The sequence below is a fragment of the Pelophylax lessonae genome (genome assembly GCF_965119305.1).
Source record: "Pelophylax lessonae genome assembly, chromosome: 13".
Lineage (NCBI taxonomy): Eukaryota > Metazoa > Chordata > Amphibia > Anura > Ranidae > Pelophylax > Pelophylax lessonae.
The window spans coordinates 50,091,551-50,112,127 of NC_138780.1; the positions used below are offsets into that span (position 1 = coordinate 50,091,551).

General features: G+C 41.7%; 1 protein-coding gene across 4 annotated transcripts in view; it reads left to right on the forward strand.

The window, feature by feature from the left end:
• The window catches only part of FUT8 (fucosyltransferase 8), a 326,750-nt gene that overhangs the window by 286,362 nt on the left and 19,811 nt on the right, over positions 1-20,577 (forward strand). For all 4 annotated transcript variants that reach the window (XM_082242939.1, XM_082242938.1, XM_082242941.1 and 1 more), the window contains 2 exons: positions 13,287-13,533; positions 19,770-19,946. In XM_082242939.1, coding sequence (XP_082099065.1) covers positions 13,287-13,533; positions 19,770-19,946 — 424 coding nt within the window. The remainder of the gene's footprint in view (positions 1-13,286; positions 13,534-19,769; positions 19,947-20,577) is intronic.

Below are 20,577 nucleotides of genomic sequence, written 5' to 3' on the forward strand. Positions count from 1 at the left end.
GTTAACAGTAAGTCCAAAACCCCTTTTTATTTATTTATTTATTTTTTTACATGTTGTGGTCAGGAATTTAGACATTTTCATGCCCCCAACAAACAGAAAATTCCCTGCTTCCTAGCCACAAGACTGAAAATGGTTAACCCGCAATGTCTTTCAGTAAGGATTTTGAAATATCTCATTGGATATAGTATCATGTAATGGATACAGTGCCTTGAAAAAGTATTCACACCATTTGAAATGTTGCACATGTTGTCATGTTACAACCAAAAACGTAAATGGATTTTATCTGATAGACCAACACAAAGTGTCTAAATCTAGTGGAACCAAAAGCTTTCAGAAGTCACCTAATCTGTAAATAGAGTACCTGTGTGTAACTTAATCTCAGTATAAATACAGCTGTTCTGTGAAGCCCTCAGAGGTTTGTTGAAGGCCAAGGAACACACCAGACAGGTCAGGGATAAAGTTGTGGAGAAGTTTAAAGCAGGGTTAGGTATTAAAAAAAAAAATTCCCCAGCTTTGAACATCTCACGGAGCACTTTTCTATCCATCATCTGAAAATGGAAAGAGTATGTCACAACTGCAATCCTACCAAGACATGGCCTTCCACCTAAACTGACAAGCTGGGCAAGGAGAGCATTAATCAGAGAAGCAGCCAAGAAGCCCATGGTAGCTCTGGAGGAGCTGCATGGATCCACAGCTCAGCTGGAAGAATCTGTTTACAGGACAACTATTAGCCGTACACTCCCCAAATCTGGCCTTTATGGAAGAGTGGCAAGAAGAGAGCCATTGTTGAAAGAAAGCCATTGTTGAAAGAAAGCCATAAAAAGTCCAGTTCGCAGTTTGCAAGAAGCCATGTGGGTGACACAGCAAACATGTGGAAGAAGGTGCTCTGGTCAGATGAGACGAAAATTAAACTTTTTGGTCTAAAAGCAAAAAACTATGTGTGGCGGAAAACTAACACTGCACATCACCCGGAACACACCATGAAACATGGTGGTGGCAGCATCATGTGGGGATGTTTTACTTCAGAAGAGACAGGGAAGCTGGTCAGAATTGATGGGAAGAGCGAGGGAGCCAAATACAGGGCAATCTTTGAACAAAACCTGTTAGTTTGCAAAAGACTTGAGATTGGGGCGGAAATTTACCTTCAAGCAGGACAAGGACCCTAAACCTACAGCCAGAGCTACAATGGAATGGTTTAGATCAAAGCATATTCATGTGTTAGAATGTCCTAGTCAAAGTCCAGACCTAAATCCAATTGAGAATCTGTGGCAAGACTTGAAAATTGCTGTTCACAGATGCTCTCCCTCCAATCTTGAGCTATTTTGCAAAGAAGAATGGGCTCAAATTTCACTCTCTAGATGTACAAAGCTGGTAGAGACATACCCAAGACTTGCAGCTGTAATTGCAGCGAAAGGTGGTTCTACAAAGTATTGACTCAGGGGGGCTGAATACAAATGCATGCCACACTTTTCAGATATTTTTTTGTAAAAAAAATGTTGAAAACCATTTATCATTTTCCTTCCACTTCACAATTATGTGCCACTTTGTGTTGGGCAATCGCATAAAATCCCAATAAAAGACATTTACATTTTTGGTTGTAACATGACAAAACGTGGAAAATTTCAAGGGGTATGAATACTTCTTCAAGGCATGTCAGTGCCTTGCGAAAGTATTCACCCCCTTAAAATTTTCGACCTTTTGCCACATTTCAGGCTTCAAACATAAAGATATAAAACTGTAATTTTTTTGTGAAGAATCAACAACAAGTGGGACACAATCATGAAGTGGAATGAAATTTATTGGATATTTCAAACTTTAACAAATAAAAAACTGAAAAATTGGGGCGTGCAAAATTATTCAGCGCCTTTACTTTCAGTGCAGCAAACTCTCTCCAGAAGTTCAGTGAGGATCTCTGAATGATCCAATGTTGACCTAAATGACTAATGATGATAAATAGAATCCACCTGTGTGTAATCAAGTCTCCGTATAAATGCACCTGCACTTTGATAGTCTCAGAGGTCCGTTTAAAGCGCAGAGAGCATCATGAAGAACAAGGAACACACCAGGCAGGTCCGAGATACTGTTGTGGAGAAGTTTAAAGCTGGATTTGGATACAAAAAGATTTCCCAAGCTTTAAACATTCCAAGGAGCACTGTGCAAGCGATAATATTGAAATGGAAGGAGTATCAGACCAATGCAAATCTACGAAGACCTGGCCATCCCTCTAAACTTTCAGCTCATACAAGGAGAAGACTGATCAGAGATGCAGCCAAGAGGCCCATGATCACTCTGGATGAACTGCAGAGATCTACAGCTGAGGTGGGAGACTCTGTCCATAGGACAACAATCAGTCGTATACTGCACAAATCTGGCCTTTATGGAAGAGTGGCAAGAAGAAAGCCATTTCTTAAAGATATCCATAAAAAGTGTCGTTTAAACTTTGCCACAAGCCACCTGGGAGACACGCCAAACATGTGGAAGAAGGTGCTCTGGTCAGATGAAACCAAAACCGAACTTTTTGGCAACAATGCAAAACGTTATGTTTGGCGTAAAAGCAACACAGCTCATCACCCTGAACACACCATCCCCGCTGTCAAACATGGCGGTGGCAGCATCATGGTTTGGGCCTTTCTTCAGCAGGGACAGGGAAGATGGTTAAAATTGATGGGAAGATGGATGGAGCCAAATACAGGACCATTCTGGAAGAAAACCTGATGGAGTCTGCAAAAGACCTGAGACTGGGGCAGAGATTTGTCTTCCAACAAGACAATGATCCAAAACATAAAGCAAAATCTACAATGAAATGGTTCACAAATAAACATATCCAGGTGTTAGAATGGCCAAGTCAAAGTCCAGACCTGAATCCAATCGAGAATTTGGTGGAAAGAACTGAAATCTGCTGTTCAGAAACTCTCTCCATCCAACCTCACTGAGCTTGAGCTGTTTTGCAAGGAGGAATGGGCAAATATTTCAGTCTCTCGATGTGCAAAACTGATAGAGACATACCCCAAGCGACTTAAAGCTGTAATCGCAGCAAAAGGTGGCGCTACAAAGTATTAACTTAAGGGGGCTGAATAATTTTGCATGCCCAATTTTCAGTTTTTTATTTGTTAAAGTTTGAAATATCCAATAAATTTCGTTCCACTTCATGATTGTGTCCCACTTGTTGATTCTTCACAAAAAATTACAGTTTTATATCTTTATGTTTGAAGCCTCAAATGTGGCAAAAGGTTGAAAAGTTCAAGGGGGTCGAATACTTTCGCAATGCACTGTATATTGTAATGTATTTTCAGGATGAAAATGTGTCAGTTTTACTACAGGGCTATGGTTGCAGTGGTGATGTGAAAGTCTTCGAAGTGGTCTTTCTCCATCTGAATCATTTTCTCATGTAAAGGTGTGACTTTTTAGTTTGGTTTTTAGAAACATTTACTCCTTTGGGAGCCAGCAGTCAACAGATGGTGTCTCTCTATTCCACAGACAGCTCATGTCCCCATTCACAATTGGGAGTCAACCAGAGTGGTTTTCAATCATATGACCACATGTCAGAACTGACTGATCACATAATGACTGGAGTCTTCGTTGAATAACTATTTTTACCTGCAAATGTATGCTGCTACTTTCAGGATTTAAATTGTAATTGTGCTGCCTTTAATTTAAATATATATATATATATATATATATATATATATATATGTGTGTGTGTGTGTGTGTGTGTGTATTTGTAGCAGGATTTCCAGCCATGTGGCTGAGTGTGGGTCTGCCATGGTTACCAGTAACACCAACAGCGCATTTAAGCTTGTTGCCCAAGTGTGAGAACTGAGACAAAGAACAGTCAGGCATCTTTGGGGTTTTTAGTTTTATTTTAGGAACTTGGATGGGAGAAGGGATTGAGTGGGATACTCCTCTGGCTTGACTATACAATTGAACTGGGACACTTAGGAAAAATGCCTATTGGCGCTGACTTGACGCCGGCTGAATGCCGGTAAACGCCCGTTGGCGCTTGAGAATCTGACTTGCTGTCTGTGTACTGGAACTTGACTTCTGACACTTCCTCACAGCTCAAAAGTCCTTTACACTGCTCCCTGTAGTCTTCACTGACTGCGGTAGCTATTTGCAATGCTGCTGCAACACTTAGCACTTTACACTTCAGGGCCCATCCGCTGGCACCCCCTTTACTCTTCATGGTTAACATTGGCACTCCCTTTACTAGACTCCTGCACCAGTTAGCTAGCTCCTGGATCCCTCTGACCTTCCCTGGAGTGGTCCCCTCTGCTAGGCAGACCCCCAGGGGCAGTTTGCAGTGCTCACGACTCAGAATGCTTTCCTGAAACTCATCCCCAACAACTCAGCACACTGGATCCTTCTCTGCAGCTCAACTCAGCCCTGTGTCCCCCTCAGGCAAGCCACCTGGGACACCGATGCCTCTTGACAGGAGGAGAGACAGCCGTCACCTCCTTCCTGGGACTTTGCTTCCCGCCAAAGACAATCTGTCATGTGCTCCCCACAGACTTATACCCTCTCCCAGAAGGCTGTACGGCAGAATCTGCCCTTCCATGATAGATACAAGCCCTGGTGTGCTATTGGTCAGGTTTCCTCCACTGCCCAATGAGAGCCCTCATTGGGACACAGTGGGGAGACTCCCCAACACAACAGACACACCTGGGAACACATGCCAGCCTAGCTGAAAAAACATGGCCCTGCTGATAAGCAGACAAGGCCCCGCTATATTTGACCTAGCACCTACCTTGGAGGGTGCTACATATATATATATATACTTTTTTTTTTGCCCAAATTCTGCCAAATTTGATACAGCGCTGACCTCCAATCGTTAAGTGCTAAAAATTTGTGAACTGAAGTCAATATTCTTTAGTTGGTAGGAAAACAAAAACAGTTAATTATCTTTTAATGAATGTAATGCAATTCATGAATAAATGCATTTTATGAAAACAGTCCTTTCTTGGCATCCTACAAATATCTTCTGGCTCATGGATTTGATTACTTGGCTTAAAAAATGTACAATGTTTCCTCACTGGTTAGCTGTTTATATACTGTATGTTCAAGGGAAAGCATTAAATCATCTAAATACAGGTAAAGCAAAATGTTATCTATGGAAAGCAGTTTTTGACAGGCGAAGATAAAAATGTATTGTATTAAATATTGTAATGTATTGAAAATACCAGTCCTTGGATGTAGTACTTTATTTTTTCATTTTAAGCTGGTGATCCTGCCAGTAACACACTTCCTGTCCTAAGGTTATGGAGCTAAGTCACTGTATGGCATCTATAGAGGAGTCGCATTGTCAAACTATGGCGTGAAGTGTGTTGACTACAGAATATTTCTCCCTCTCCACAATTGCATAACATAGGGGGAAATGCCCTGTAGCATAACCCGCAACTTTTTTGAGATGGGAACGAGGGACACCTATAAACAAAAGTATGTAGGCATAGGACACGCCCCTTGCCACCCCCTTCCTCCGTTTAAAGGAGAATTGTACAAAAAATATTTAGTTAAACCCACAATTTTTTTTTTTTTTTCATTTTTTTAACACCACTACTGTTTCTAAATACCGACTTTTGAAATTTAGAATTTGGATGAAAGGTTTGGCACTGGGAAACACTATATATATACAACTATATAGATCTGACAAAAATGAAGGACAAATGAGGAGGAAAGAGGGATAGAGAGCATTCCAAATCAGGGACAGTCCCTCAAAATCAGGGACAGTTGGGAGCTATGCCTGTAGACCATAGAGAGAACTATAGGCCGGTCAGCCTAACATCTGTAGTCTGCAAGATTTTGGAGGGGATGATAAGGGACCACATACAAGACTTTAGTAATGAAAACGGTATTATAAGTAGTAATCAGCATGGATTCATGAAAAATCGTTCGTGCCAAACCAATCTATTAACCTTCTACGATGAAGTGAGCTGCCACCTAGATAAAGGAAAGCCTGTGGATGTGGTGTATCTGGACTTTGCAAAGGCCTTTGACACCGTTCCCCACAAACGCTTACTGTACAAACTAAGGAAGGTAGGTATGGATCAGAAGGTGAGTACCTGGATAGAGAACTGGCTCCAGGGGAGAGTACAGAGGGTGGTGATTAATGGGGAGTACTCGGATTGGGCGGGTGTGGAAAGTGGGGTCCCCCAGGGTTCTGTCCTGGGACCAATCCTGTTTAATTTATTCATAAATGATCTGGAGGAGGGGATATCGAGTACAATCTCAGTATTTGCAGATGATACTAAATTAGGCATGCCAATATCTTCTATGCAGGATGTGGAAACCTTGCAAGCGGACCTGAACAAAATAACGCGGTGGGCAACTACATGGCAGATGAGATTTAATGTTGAAAAATGTAAAGTAATGCACTTGGGGGCCAGAAACCAGAAAGCAAGCTACTCACTGGGGGGGAACCTCTGGGTGAGTCTAGGATGGAAAAGGACTTGGGGGTACTGGTAGACAACAGGCTTGGCAGTGGCATGCAATGCCAAGCCGCCGCAAGCAAAGCCAACAGAATACTGGGTTGTATGAAAAGGGGATTCACTCCAGAAATAGAGATTATTCTCCCGCTCTACAAGACTCTGGTCCGGCCACATCTGGAGTATGCTGTCCAGTTCTGGGCACCGGTCCTCAGGAAGGATGTGCTGGAACTGGAGAAAGTCCAGAGAAGGGCAACAAAAATAATTAGGGGAATAGAGGACATCGGCTATGAGGAAAGACTACAAGCACTGAACCTATTCTCTCTGGAGAAGAGACGATTGAGGGGGGATATGATATCAATGTACAAATACTGTACTGGCGACCCGAGCATAAGGACCAAACTATTCAGAGAAAGGAGATACAATAAGACACGTGGCCACTCACTAAAACTTGAGGAAAGGCGGTTTAACCTTAAAGTGCGTAAGGGGTTCTTCACTGTAAGAGCGGTAAGGATGTGGAATTCTCTTCCACAAGCAGTCGTATCAGCAGGGAGCATTGATAGTTTCAAAAAACTATTAGATGGACACCTTAAAGACCACAACATACAGGGGTATACAATGTACGGTTAAAAGCAAACACACACACACATCATAGGTTGAACTGGATGGACTGATGTCTTTTTTCAACCTCACTAACTATGTAACTGAACAGGGCTGATGCACTGCTTATCGATAGCTGTTCAGCCCTAGCAGAGTATACAGGAAGTTATACTGCGACTTGGGACTGCAAAGTCACATTTACAAGTCATACTCAGTGATTTCCAATGAGTACCATTCATATCTGGGCGACTTCAAAGTAGTCCCTGCACTACTTTGGTTCCAACTTTGATGCGACTTGAGGTCCCTATACCTCAAGATTACACAAGCATTGCTTCAAGTCCAGTCAAAGTCGCGGCAGAAAATTGCAGCAAAGTCGCACGACTTTCAGGTCGCACAAGTGTGAAAGGGGCCTTACTGTCAATGACATGTCATACAGCGGAGGCTTACACATGTTTCAGTTGCTACAGGCTTTCTGTGATGCTCTTTAGCATTAAGGAAATAGTTCACTGATCTCCCCTAGATGTAAAGAACACAGAAACAATGTGTACAGCATCACTACTTCTTTTTGTTGTCACTTACTTTGGCGGCTGTGGCCAGGAAAGAAGCTAATGGGGTACATTCTGCTCTCCATTAGCCCCAATAGAAGGAAAGTGAGATATGAAAGACCCCTGATATCTCTTTAAAGAGAACTTGTCACAAAGAGTTTATATCGCATAGGGACTTTTTGTCACATAGAATCGTATATATACTCGACAGGGACACCTATGTGCGAAAACATCACTTGCACAACACATGACCTATCACTGCGCTTACCGGAGTGAGAGTATTAATTCTAGGGCCAATATTCATGGTTAATTCTAAAGCAATGACCTGTAGGTGCTTTTAAAGTGTTTCTTATGGCAAATATAGGGTAATAAAAGTTCATTGTAGTTTTGCAGGCTCGCACAATTTTAAAGCTTGACATGTTGGGTGGGTATCTAGTTACTCCGGGCAGCCTCATCCTTTATATTTTTCCAAAACTTCAGTTGCTTTTTTGCATTTGTATGCCCCAAAATTAACTGTAGTTTATTTTTTGTTATCTAAAATGTGCGTTTAATCAATTGTGCAATTATCGTGTTACAGAAAAAATTGGAGCTACCACCATTTATTTTATTTTATTCTCCAGGGTCTCTGCTTTCAGAAAATATTTATTGTTTGGGGGTTTAACTAATGTTCAAAGCTTCAAATGATTTGTGTGTTTTAGGCTTCATTAACACCTGAGCATATCGATTTTCAGGTGTTTTGTTACTTTTTTTGTCTTTTTGCAGCTTTTACAAGCTTTTTTAAAGCGTTTTAGAAGTACCGGTATATTACATGCATTTTACATCTTCAGCCATTTTTTGTCTAGCAAATTGAAGCCCTCTTGCACATGATATTCCTGTTTGAGCATCTACTTTTTCAGATCCCGCAATTGTGCATAAAAATATTTTTGCGTTCTTGTTCTATACAATATGTAAATGAGCATTTGTGCACACTTAGATGCAGATTTTTTTTTTGTTACTGAAGAATGCACGGCGCTTGTTTACGCACATGTGTGCATAGGCACGTTAAAATCATTGGGCTGTATTTTAGCGTAAAAAAAAAAACTGTACTGAGCTTTTTCAAGCTGCAGTGTGCAAGAGGCCAAAAGCACTAGGGGGAGGAAAGGGAGAGGAAATTAGGGGTGGAGAGCTGCTATTTAGGCGTTTTTACGAGCGTTTTTCTGCTCAAGTCAAGCGCTTCTATGGTAGTTCTATGGGGCCAAAAACGCTTGTAATCAGCCAAAAAGAAGCTCATGTACTTTTTTGAGCTTCAGGCATTTTGCTTCAGGCAAGACAGAACACTCAGATGTGAACATGGCCATTGAAATGAAGGACATTTTACTTGTTGGGCGTTTTGAAGCTTCATAGCTGAGCATTTTACAAGCTGAAAATCGCTCAGGTGTGAACGGGGCCTAAGGGAAGGTTCAAATTGTTGTGTTTTGCTTTTTTTTTTTTTTTCATGGCAATTAATGTTTAACCACTTCCATACCGGGACAATTCTGGCACTGTTTCTACATGTAAAAATCATCATTTTTTTTTTTGCTAAAAAAATTATTCAGAACCCCCAAACATATATGTTTTTTTTTAGCAGAGACCCTAGGAAATAAAATGGCGGTCAGTGCAATTTTGTATCTCACACCATATTTGCGCAGCAATTTTTCAAACGTGCTTTTTTTTTTTTTTTTTTGGGAATTAAAAAACCGAAAGTTAGCCCAATTTTTTTGTTTAATTAGAAAGATGTTACACCGAGTAAATAAGATACCGAAAATGTCACCTCGGTACGTAAAAATCTCCATAGGCAGTGATTTAAAAATTTTGACAGGTTACCTGTTTAGAGTTACAGAGGAGGTCTTGGGCTAGAATTATTGTTCTCGTACGGCGATACCTCACATTTATGGATTGAACGCCATTTACATGTGTGGGCGTAACGTACATATGCGTTCACTTCTGCGTGCGGGGACGGGGGCACTTTTAATTTTTTTTTTATTATTATTTATTTTGTTTTTATTTATACACTTTCCTTTTTTAATTATTTATTTTTTTTATTTCGTGTATTGCTATTCCAAGGTATGTAAACATTCCTTGTAATAGGAATAGTGCATGATGGGTCCTCTTTATGGAGAGATCTGGGGTCAAGAAGACCTCCTACAGTCTGAGATCAAAAAAGAAAAAGAAGATCTCCGCTATCCAGCCGAGATCACGGCAGTATTTACAACTGCCAGGCCGGGCGTGATGTCATACCATCGCGCCCGAGACTCAGAGACTGCCGGGGACCATATGGTCCCCGGTATTCTCTATGGTGTATTTACGCCGCCGGCAGATTCTTTCTTCGGCTCGCCGATCAAGCCACTAAACAGCCACTATGATTGTTCTTATGGTGAAGAGAATGGCTGCTTTAAAAAATATCTGAATGATACTTGCAGCTGCAGACATCAATCAGATATCCCCACTCAAAGCCCAGGACGTCGTATGACCTGCAGCAGTATGGAAGTGGTTAAAGTGAACCTTTAGGTAATAAATAAAAATTGGGGAAAAGGCAGGATTTTTAATACAGAAGAGAGATGCCTTATCTCTAATGCATTAAAATTACCTACCTGCCTGTCTGCCTCTGTACAGTGATCTACGCACGCAATGCTGAAGCCGACAGAACTCCCGCACATGTGCAGGAGTGATGTCATTATCACCAGCCAATGAAAGCAGCCGGTAGGATGCCAGGGGGTAGCTACAGGACCTGACGTTGCATTGCTGGAGCCAAGGTAAATATAGTTCCACTTTAAGGCATTAAAAGCCAAAGACTGTTGTTCACTTCTGCTTGTTTTTGGGAGTGCAGCTCTTTTACACCTTTTTTTGTGACTTGCTTTTCACTTGTAAATATTTTCCCCTTTTAGAGCCTTAGGCTTAATGCACACGGGACGTTTTTAAAGCTGCTGTTTTTGGCTTCAGATGTTTTTTTCTGCAGCCAATAAGCTCCCCAGCATGTTATCCTATGTGTCCATTCGAGAGGAGTTTTTCATCTGTAAAAACGCTGTAATGCTGATAAAAGCTGAAAAACGCAGCTATTTGGCGTTTTTCATCTGTAAAAACGCTCGAACGCTGATAAAAGCTAAAAAAAACGCCCAAAAACATGGCTGTTTGGCGTTTATCAGCGTATTTAAGCTATAAGCTTTTGTGGGAGTATAGTTTTTGCTAAAAAAAAAAAAAGCTAAAAATTGCTACAGCTGAGAAACGCTACTGCAAAAAAGCTGAAAAACTCCTTCTACAGCTACAGCTTTCTACTGGTGTTTTGATAACACTGATGTGCATGAGGCCTAAGTCCCCGTTCACACTAAGGCGACCTGTGAGGCGACCTGGTCGCCTCACAGGTCGCCTTCCATAGGGAAGCTGCGGACCCGTTCTAATAGGAGCGACACAAGTCGCTCCGACTTAGATAAAGGGTCCGGAGCTTCTTTGGGGCGACCCGGAGGCGACTGCCATAGACTTAAATGTTATGAAGTCCGTGGCGCCCCCCCCCCCCCCCCCCGAGGTCGCCCCGGGAGGTCGGATCGCGGCATGTGAACGGGGCCTGAGAATTATACAAGCCTTTCCTGCATAGAAAAAAAAAAAGGTTGAACCTCTAAATTTGGCATTGACTGTTTCCTTTAGTTTTGAAGATATCTATCCCACTTTTTTTTTATTTGTGTTAGCCACTGATCGGTCCCATTATAATTTTAGCAGGCCTGGTGTGCACATTCTATAGGCTTTGAATTTTTTTATTATTTAGCAGTTTAAAGAATACTTTTGAACCCTGACGCTAGGTTCGCAATGAATGCAGGTTGAAATCATGTGACTTCCGGGGTGATTTGAAAGACATCTGTGCGGTTTCATGCACAGATGTCTATTGAAATGGCACCTGAAGTCGCCACAAGTAGCGCAGGAACTACTTTTGGGAATTAGTGTGGCACCGCAAAGTCGTCATCGCACTGATTCGGACAGTGCCGTTGCCGGCAATAGGCTCCGATTTGACATGTCAAACCAGGCTCGATGTAAACGGAGGCTAAACCTTTATAAAAACAAATAGTTGGGACTCAGATGTCCACCTGTTGCATCTCCTTTTCATAAACACTTCAGGATAGCAAAGAAAATATTACTAGTTGATCATCAAGCAGTGCACCTTAGCGGCCTCCTGGACTGGTGTAGACATCAACTGGGCAAACTCTGGGTACAGGTTGAACAGGTGCAGTCGGGTGTCCCTCTAGGTGGAGCCCCCTGGTGTGTGGGTGTTGCTCCGAACTCTCTTAAGTCACACCCTACGATCGGTGTGACACTTACACTGGTGGCTTCTCTCTTTTCACACCCGGCTATATCTACACCCACCTCCCTGTTGTTCCCAATCTTAGGCAATCCAGCCTTTGAGCCAGGCAACACAGACCCAATCTTCAGGCTCCTGAAGACTCGGGGCAAGTTTCTTGTGACCCACTTTGTATGTGATGGACAGTGGCTATCCATAGAAACTCTGATGGCACCGGATTGTCCCTATGGTCTAGGGTTCTGGAAGGCGGCCCAGCTTCACCACTTCCTGCATTCGTTGCCCTCCCCTGCGCTATATGCCCGTGACCTCACGCCCTCTGAAGACTATTGTGCGGGTGAGGGTTGTTTACCTGGCCCACTCTTGAAAACATATGGCTTACTAGTTACGCCTGCAGAGGGTTTCACACTGTCGTGCTTACGCAAATGGGAAGCTGATCTTGATTGTACACTTACATCTATTCAACGATTAAATGTCTGTACACTGGCACTCAAGACTCCTACGTGCACGAAACTGCAAGAGACCAACTATAAAGTGCTCATCAGGTAGTACTGAGTGCCCTCCCTCTTACACAAGTTCTACCCGAGTGCTCCGAGGGCATGCTGGCGATGCCGAGAGGAAGAGGGTACATGGCTGCATGTTTATTTGGTCGTGTTCTAGGATAGTTGGATTTTGGAGGGCTGTCAAAGACCTCATAGGTGAGCTTACCGATCATGCCATTCCGGACACCCCGTGAGCGCTATGAGAAGGTCTGGGGTTTCTGGAATGTGTTCATCCTCTCTGACAGGGGGAAATCCCTACTGTTTGCAAAGCTCTACTTGTTGACACTTGGGCGTATCCATACATACCCTTTGCGTCGCCTTGACCCTTTCCATCCATTACACTCATTCCCTCCCAACCCCCCCCCCCTCTTTTTTTCCCTCCTTCCTTCTGCTGAATATCTATGGCCTCTTTTCTTTTTCTTTCTTTCACTTCTCTTTGTCCTATTATAATATCCGATCCGGCAGGGACAGTTGGAATTGTTTTACAGCCCTGTTGCTCCATATAGGGATACTCACGCCTTTAGGCGTTCAATACACCTTCCGCAGTATAATGTAATGGCCTCACTAGCTTACCTGAGGATCATGCTGCTTCTCTCCCTACGTTGAAATCCACTGTGTTAACTTTTTTCCTGGCTTGGTGTATATGCACTTTACGGTTAATGTTATTTGCAATGTTTGCCAATGTTTTTTCCACTGTTTCTGACTTTCTAAATAAATAAAATATTTGAAAAAAGAAAATATTACTAGTTGTACCAGTATCACACAAGATTTGACTAAACAGAATAGGACATTGGAAAACTCAAGTAAAGTGGGCAAAGCTTCCCCTTGTGTCTTCTCTTGTTATATCATGTTGAAGGAAATTCATTTTTCTCTGATACAGGTGAAGCAAATGACAAAGATGTTCAAGTTGTGGAGTTGCCAATTGTTGACAGTCTCCATCCGAGGCCTCCTTACCTGCCACTTGGAGTACCGGAAGACCTTGCAGATCGGTTGATACGTTTACATGGTGACCCAGCTGTTTGGTGGGTATCGCAGTTTGTCAAGTATTTGATCAGGCCTCAGCCTTGGCTGGAAAAGGAAATTGAGGATGCCACGAAAAAACTGGGATTTAAGCATCCAGTTATTGGGTAAGCATATGAAGCACAGTCAATTAATTGATATAAAATCATTGTTTAGAGCAGGGGTCTCCAAACTATGGCCTTCCAGTTGTTCAGGAACTACAATTCCCATCATGCCTAGTCATGTCTGTGAATGTCAGAGTTTTACAATGCCTCATGGGACGTTTAGTTCCCCAACAGCTGGAGGGACGTAGGTTGGCGATCCCTGGTTTCGAGCTACAGTATGCTGAAAAACAATTATTCGACCATTGCATCATTAAAATAAACCAGTGTGGTGGTGTTCTTTTAATCCACCATTTGTTAATATCCATGAGAAGCTACATTCCTGTATTTTCCTATTTTCCCCTCTGTGGTTCAGTCAGCAAGTACATACTTGACATTCAATGCCATTTTTTACCTGGAATAGCCAAATTATATTTGGCATCAGTTTGCTTCTTAATAGCCTAATTCATTTTGGCATCAGCTTGCACCATTTTTCTATCTTTATTTGAATTTATAATTAACATACTTTTAGGTTTAGAAATGTGTGCTACATTAGCATCTTGTCTTGCTGTTTCTACTTTGTGGGGGAAACCCCCAGAACTCATGGGTTTCAGTAACATTTTGACTGTTGAAGCCAGATTGAATATTATTTATATTAACCACAAACATGTAGGTAGACAGACATGTTTGGAGAGCAATTGTTTTAAACCAACAGAATGTAATGTGACTGAATTGTTAACAGTCATTTTCTGTTTATTAGTATCTGTGAGCAAGGCACCATTGGAATAATCTAGTAAAACTATTCAAGTAACTTATTTTAATGTTAGTAAAATGCTACTTAACCAGTTCTGGACCAGAGGGATTTGCCTCCTAAATGACCAGGCCATGTTGTGCGATTCGGCACTGTGTTAATTTAACGGACAATTGCGTGGTCGTGCAATGCTGTACCTAAATAAAATTGATGCCTTTTTTTTCCCATAACTAGAGCTTTCTTTTGGTGGTATTTGATCACCTCTGCGATTTTAATTTTTTGCACTATAAACAAAAAAGAGCGACAATTCTGGAAAAATTTGTGTGTATATGTATATATACATATATATATATATATATATATATATGTGTGTGTGTGTGTATATATATATATATATATATATATATATATATATATATATGTGTGTGTGTGTATATATATATACAGTGGGTACGGAAAGTATTCAGACCCCCTTAAATTTTTCACTCTTTGTTATATTGCAGCCATTTGCTAAAATCATTTAAGTTCATTCTTCTTCCTCATGAATGTACACATAGCACCCCATACTGACAGAAAAACACAGAATTGTTGACATTGTTGCAGATTTATTAAAAAAGAAAAACTGAAATATCACATGGTCCTAAGTATTCAGACCCTTTGCTCAGTATTTAGTAGAAGCCCCCTTTTGATCTAATACAGCCAGGAGTCTTTTTGGGAAAGATGCAACAAGTCTTTCACACCTGGATTTGGGGATCCTCTGCCATTCCTCCTTGCAGATCCTCTCCAGTTCTGTCAGGTTGGATGGTAAACGTTGGTGGACAGCCATTTTTAGGTCTCTCCAGAGATGCTCAATTGGGTTTAAGTCAGGGCTCTGGCTGGGCCATTCAAGAACAGTCACGGAGTTGTTGTGAAGCCACTCCTTCGTTATTTTAGCTGTGTGCTTAGAGTCATTGTCTTGTTGGAAGGTAAACCTTCGGCTCAGTCTGAGGTCCAGAGCACTCTGGAGAAGGTTTTTGTCCAGGATATCCCTGTACTTGGCCGCATTCATCTTTCCCTCGATTGCAATCAGTCGTCCTGTCCCTGCAGCTGAAAAACACCCCCCAAGCATGATGCTGCCACCACCATGCTTCACTGTTGGGACTGTATTGGACAGGTGATGAGCAGTGCCTGGTTTTCTCCACACATACCGCTTAGAATTAAGGCCAAAAAGTTCTATTTTGGTCTCATCAGACCAGAGAATCTTATTTCTCACCATCTTGGAGTCCTTCAGGTGTTTTTTAGCAAACTCCATGCGGGCTTTCATGTGTCTTACACTGAGGAGAGGCTTCCGTCGGGCCACTCTGCCATAAAGCCCCGACTGGTGGAGGGCTGCAGTGATGGTTGACTTTCTACAACTTTCTCCCATCTCCTGACTGCATCTCTGGAGCTCAGCCACAGTGATCTTTGGGTTCTTCTTTACCTCTCTCACCAAGGCTCTTCTCCCCCGATAGCTCAGTTTGGCCGGACGGCCAGCTCTAGGAAGGGTTCTGGTCGTCCCAAACGTCTTCCATTTGAGGATTATGGAGGCCACTGTGCTCTTAGGAACCTTAAGTGCAGCAGAAATCTTTTTGTAACCTTGGCCAGATCTGTGCCTTGCCACAATTGTGTCTCTGAGCTCTTCAGGCAGTTCCTTTGACCTCATGATTCTCATTTGCTCTGACATGCATTGTGATCTGGAAGGTCTTATATAGACAGGTGTGTGGCTTTCCTAATCAAGTCCAATCAGTATAATCAAACACAGCTGGACTCAAATGAAGGTGTAGAACCATCTCAAGGATGATCAGAAGAAATGGAAAGCACCTGAGTTAAATATATGAGTGTCACAGCAAAGGGTCTGAATACTTAGGACCATGTGATATTTCAGTTTTTCTTTTTTAATAAATCTGCAACAATGTCAACAATTCTGTGTTTTTCTGTCAGTATGGGGTGCTATGTGTACATTCATGAGGAAGAAGAATGAACTTAAATGATTTTAGCAAATGGCTGCAATATAACAGAGTGAAAAATTTAAGAGGGTCTGAATACTTTCCGTACCCACTGTGTATATATATATATATATATATATATATATATACATTTCACTTTCTGCTATATAACATTCCCCAAAAAAAAAATTAAAATTCTATTTTTGTTTTCATCCTTTTAGGCCAATTTGTATTCGGCTACATATTTTTGATTAAAAAAGATCGCAATAAGCATATTTTGATTGGTTTACGCAAAAGTTAACGGGTCTACAAACTAGGGGAAAGATTCATGTAACTTTTATTTTTATTTTTTTACTAGTAATGGTGGTGATCTGCAATGTTTAGCAGGACTGCGACATTGTGGCGGACAGATCGGACCCCTAACTAACACTTTTGGGGGGGACCAGTGACATTTTTACAGCAATCAGTGCTAAAAATATGCACAGTTACTGTAATAATGACACTGGCAGGGAAGAGTTTAACCTAGGGTTGATCAAAGGGTTCAATTCCTAGGAGAGTGTTTTCTAACTGTGGGGGATGGGATTGTGAAATGATCATAGAGACCTGTGATCCTATATATAGAAGGGTTCACAGGCTCTCTGGGATCATTGCAGACAGAAGAGGTGTGTTTACAACAGCTGCCTGTCCTCTCTCAGCGGAGAGCGATTACGGATGGCTATTTTCAGCCTACACCGTCTAGTTTCAGTTCTCAAGTACAGCTACACTAAACAGATCTCCCCTGCTGTTGCTGAGTACCAGCACTCTGTATACCTTACAGATGCAGATATTTAGTTCTGCTCACTCATTTATCTGTAGAGATCAACACCAATAATGTAGGTGGATCTTTCTGGGAGGATACAAGTTCCAACTCTTCCATATTGCATTAAACTGATAGTGGTAGCAAAGGCCCTTTCTTTACTTGTACCTACAGGTAGGCTTACAATCAAAGCATGCTTGTTATATTCCCTGTGGAACCCAAGGGGTTAATCCTCTGTAAAAAAAAAGGCTGTTTGATCCTGTATGCACTGACCCCCCCCCCCCTTCCTTCTATGGAGTCAAGTTGCACATGCTCAGTTTGGTGTTTATTGCTAGATAGGTTTTTTGTTTGTTTTTTTTCTTGGGAGAGTGCATGTGATTAGCACAGGGCCAATCAGCACTGTACAGACAGAGGGTCAGGGGTCTTGCAGACTCATAGGACAGTCAGAAAACTTCTCCTACAAGCTTTAACCAGTGCTTGGCTGGACACTGATAAAAGTCACAAGACTGCTCTAACTGCTAATGAGAAAAAGTATTTAGCAGTTTATATTTACTAAAATAATTGCATTTCCATGTCCTGTGTACTGTGGGAGACCAGATATAGGGAATGCAGGCTCCTGGGTTTAGTAACACTTTAAGTGGTCTTTGGCTAATCCTCTCCTACTGTGCAAGGATCCTCATTAACCAGAATACTTGTGTATTTAACATAGTGATGATGTTCTCTCTGTTTAAAGAGTAACCTAAAAACTCTACAATTAAATGTTGGGTTTCTTGAAGATGTCTTTTATTATTTTCTTTTCTTGCGTTGAATTTAGTGACTTTGCCAGTCCTGGACAAATTAGCAGTTGTTTGACATTTATGTCACTTGTAGATTTTATTTCTAAGAGTAGAATGCGTGATTTCAGATCATTTGGCAATCATTTTTAAAATGCCTTGCCAGACTTAAGGCCCGTACACACGAGTGGAAATTCGGCAAGGAATTTTTGGCCGACGACCAATCTGCCGATTTTCGGCTTGTTAGTATGATGCCTCCGACAACCGACTCCGACTTTTTGGCCGAAAAAATCCTGGTGTGCAGGCTATAAAATTTTTGGCAACCGTCAAAACACGTCTGATTTTCGTCTCCTTAGTACAGATTTCGATGGGGAAAAATCTTATGAGCAAGACTAGGCATGCTCAGAGATGAAAGAACACATACAAAGCAAGAAGTAGAATTCTGTCGTGCGGGAAAATTTGTGTGCAGTCTAGAGCACATTCCAACCAACAGACACCACTCTGGACAAAAGACGGACGAACGGTCGGCGGAAATTCGTTGCGTGTGTACGAGGCTTTATAGGCATCAACCGCTTACGTTCTGAGGACCTTATGCTCTTGCCGACTGCCCACCGTAGTATTACTGCAGCAGGGCAGCTCGGCTGCTCAAAATCACGTAGTACTACGTGATTTCGTGCACAAGGTTTTGGCGATCGCCGCCTTCCTCCCGCGATCGTCAGATAAACTGACAGAAGACCTGCCTGCTTATGTAAACAATGCAGTCGAGTCTTCTGTGAGACAGGCAGGGAGAGATCAGGAGTTTCAGCTAAGCTGAAACCCCGATTTCTCTGTGCCTGTCACAGAACCATTCCCCCACAGTGAGTAAGCACATTTAGGTACACATTAACCCCTTTGATCATCCCCAGTGTTAACCCCTTCCCTGTCAGTGTCATTTATACAGTAACAGTGCATAATATTTAGCACTGATTACTGTATTAATGTCACTGGTCCCCAAAAAGTGTAAAAAATGTAATTTAGGGGCCCGATCTGTCCGCCGCTATGTCGCAGTCCCGCTAAAAAACGCTGATCGCCGCCATTACTATTAAAAGCAAAAAAATAAATAAAAATTCCAAAAATCTATCCCGTAGTTTGTAAACGCTATAACTTTTGCCCAAACCAAATAAAATACGCTTTTTGGGATTTTTTTTCACCAAAAATATGTAGCAGAATACAAATTGGCCTAAACTGATAAAAAAAATTAGATTTTCTTTACTGGGAATGTTTTATTGCAGAAAGTAAAAAATATGGCGTTCTTTTTTTCAAAATTGTTGCTCTTTTTTGTTTATAGCGCAAAATCTAAAAACACAGAGGTGATCAAATACCACCAAAAGAAAGCTCTATTTGTGGGAAAAAAAGACATCAATTGTATTTGGGTACAGCGTCGCAATTTTTTAGTTAAAGTAACGCAGTGCCGAATCGCAAAAAATAGCCTAGTCATTAAGGTGGTAAAACCTTTCCGGAGCGGTTAAAGAGGCTCTCTTAGGGCCCATACACACAAGGTGTTTGCTCTCCTAAACACCTTTCCTCCTGGCATCAGCATTTTGGTAAAAACATTTTTTTTGACACATGTAGACAATTCTAGACACGTTTAGGCATGTCAAGCGCTTGGGCATTATTCATTCAATTGGTCATTGAAGCGCTTGACACACTTAATGTCCATGCAAGTTTAGAAAAGTTTAAACCTGTCAAGCATTTTTTCCTGCCAAAACGTTGCTGCTCCTGGACACGCTGGTAGTGGGTTTTACTCGGTCACACTGATGCAGCTTTAATACCATGCTGCTTCAGCACAATTTCAAAGCCGTACATCAGTGCAATTTGCACTGCCGATTTCATTGTGGCTTTCAACTTAATTTAACAGAAGTCTATGCAAGTCGCAATTTAATCTGTAAAAAGTAGTACAGGAACCTTTTTCATAATCGCTATTTTTTTTTTTTAACTAGAGTCCATGTTAGGAGGACTGATAAAGTTGGGACAGAGGCAGCATTCCACCCAATTGAAGAATACATGACACATGTTGAGGAGCACTTTCAGCTTCTCGCTAGAAAGATGCACATAGACAAGAAACGGGTTTACCTTGCAACCGATGACCCAGCACTGCTCCAAGAGGCAAAGTCAAAGTAAGTTTCATGGTACAGATTTTCTCTATGAAAGTGGATCTGATAGCATATTTTCTTTTGTAGCTACCTCTGTCATATTTGCCCCTATACAAATCATTAGTAAGACCTCATCTGGAATATGCAGTTCAGTTTTGGGCACCAGTTCTTAAAAAGGATATTGGGGAACTGGAGAAAGTGTAGAGAAGGGCAACCAAACTGATAAGAGGCATGGAGGAGCTCAGCTATGAGAAAAGATTAGAGGAACTGAATTTATTCTCTCTTGAGAAGAGGAGATTGAGGGGGGGGATAGGATCAACATGTATTAATACATAAGGGGTCCATATAGTGAACTTGGTGTTGAGTTGTTCACTTTAAAGTCAACACAGAGGACAGGGGGGGGCACCCTTTACGTCTAGAGGAAAACAGATTTAGTCTCCAAATACGGAAAGGTTTCTTCACTGTAAGAGCTGTGAACTTGTGGAATAGACTCCCTCCAGAGGTGGTTCTGGCTAGCTCACTAGATTGATTTAAAAAATGCCTGAATTCTTTCCTGGGTGTACATAATATAAATGGGTACTATTATTTATAGGTAAAGTTGATCCAGGGAATATCCGATTGCCTCTCGAGGGATCAGGAAGGAATTTTTTCCCCT